This window comes from Sphaeroforma arctica, assembly GCF_001186125.1.
Source record: "Sphaeroforma arctica JP610 unplaced genomic scaffold supercont1.1580, whole genome shotgun sequence".
Taxonomy (NCBI): domain Eukaryota; class Ichthyosporea; order Ichthyophonida; genus Sphaeroforma; species Sphaeroforma arctica.
The window spans coordinates 11565-13355 of NW_014038978.1; the positions used below are offsets into that span (position 1 = coordinate 11565).

General features: G+C 41.6%; 1 protein-coding gene across 1 annotated transcript in view; it reads left to right on the forward strand.

Annotated features, from left to right (window-relative positions):
• SARC_11228 (hypothetical protein) overlaps positions 1–1584 on the forward strand; it is a gene marked incomplete at both ends in the record, with an annotated part of 3700 nt that extends 2116 nt beyond the window's left edge. The window contains 2 exons of the mRNA XM_014294692.1: positions 385–572; positions 1438–1584. Coding sequence (XP_014150167.1) covers positions 385–572; positions 1438–1584 — 335 coding nt within the window. The remainder of the gene's footprint in view (positions 1–384; positions 573–1437) is intronic.
• Positions 1585–1791: the final 207 nt, after the last annotated feature.

The following is a 1791-nucleotide window of genomic DNA, read 5'->3' on the forward strand; positions in this document are numbered from 1 at the left end:
TAAGTATATACCAAATCACTAAGTGTACACCAATTTATACCTACCTACCACTACCACTAACTACCTACCACTCTGTCATTAACTACATAATTACCCATCGCTATATTACTATGTATATACCAAATTACTAGCTATCTACCACTATCACTAACTACCTACCACTCTGTCACTAACTACATAACTACCCATTGCTATATTACTAATTATACACCAAATTACTAGCTGCCTACCACTATCACTAACTACCTACCACTCTATCGCTAACTACTTAGCTACCCATCGCTATATTACTAAGTATATACCAAATCACTAAGTATACACCAATTTATATCTACCTACCGCTCTGTCACTTACTGCATAACTACCCATCACTATATTACTAAGTATACACCAATTTATACCTACCTACCACTAAATCTCCAACTACCTACCACTCTATCACTGCTGTTCCCGTTAACACGCTGTTTGCCGATGCCCTTAACCGTTGCACAGCGGATGAGCATTTGACGGCGTATGAAGACGCGTCAGCGGAGTGCAATCAAATGGCTATCAAAGACTTGGAGACTGTGGCTGTATGTCTTTTGTTTTCGTTTGTATTTTTGTGAGTGTGTATGTTAGGGAGTGTGTTTGTGTGTGTATGTTAGTGTGTGAGTGTGTGTGTGTGTGTGTATTCGAGTATAATCAAATGGCTGTCAAAGACTTGGAGACTGTGGCTGTATGTCTTTTGTTTTCGTATGTGTGTTTGCGAGTGTGTATGTTAGGGTGTGTGTTTGTGTGTGTATGTTAGTGTGTGTGAGAGAGTGTCTATGTATTTGAGTATAATCAAATGGCTGTCAAAGACTTGGAGACTGTGGCTGTAAGTCTTTTGTTTCCGTGTGTGTGTTCGTGAGTGTGTATGCTAGTGTGTGTGTGTGTATGCATGGATTCGAGTATAGTCAAATGGCTGTTAAAGACTTGGAGACTGTGGCTTTTATGCCTTTTGTTTTCGTGTGTGTGTTTGTGAGTGTGTTTGTGAGTGTGTATGTTAGAGTGTGTGTTTGTATGTTCTTGTGTCGGTGTCGGTGTCGGTGTGGAAGGATGGCATGACATGACCATTCCTAGTGCGTGTGAGGGTGGATGTGGTTGTATAAGGGTTTGGTGAGTGTCATATGTTTATAATTGGGTCGTGGTTGTTCTATTGTGACGGTCCACAGTCTACGGATGTGAATTTAGATATGGACGTGCACATTGCCCATTGATTTGCGATGTATGCGTAAATACCACTCTCGACTTCCGCCATCAACCCCACAAAGCCCCCGCAATCACTACTATACTGAACACACGTCAAGGATGGGAAGCTCATGGGCCTATATCTCATACGACACACTCTCTTAATAAGGGCCAGTGGATGTATGTCGTACTACGCCTCTATCTCATACGACACCTCTCTCTTGACAGGGACGAATGGATGTATGTGGTACCACGACGAAGGCACATCGCAGTACGGCCGAGGGAATGGTCACACAACTCACTGCAGATATCAACGCCCAGAAAAGGTGTGTGACTGTGGCTATACCCCAGGCCCACGATGCATATGGTATATGAGTGTATACGAGTGACTGGATATGTTTGATTGGCTATGTGCACAAGAATGGTGGATATGCAAATGCACATATATATGTGTATGTACCGCTGAGTAAACGAGAAATGGTGTACGAAAATGCCAATATACTTGTGCGTATAACTATGCCAACCAATATATATATATATATATATATATATATATGTGTGTGTGTAGTTGTATTTATACTA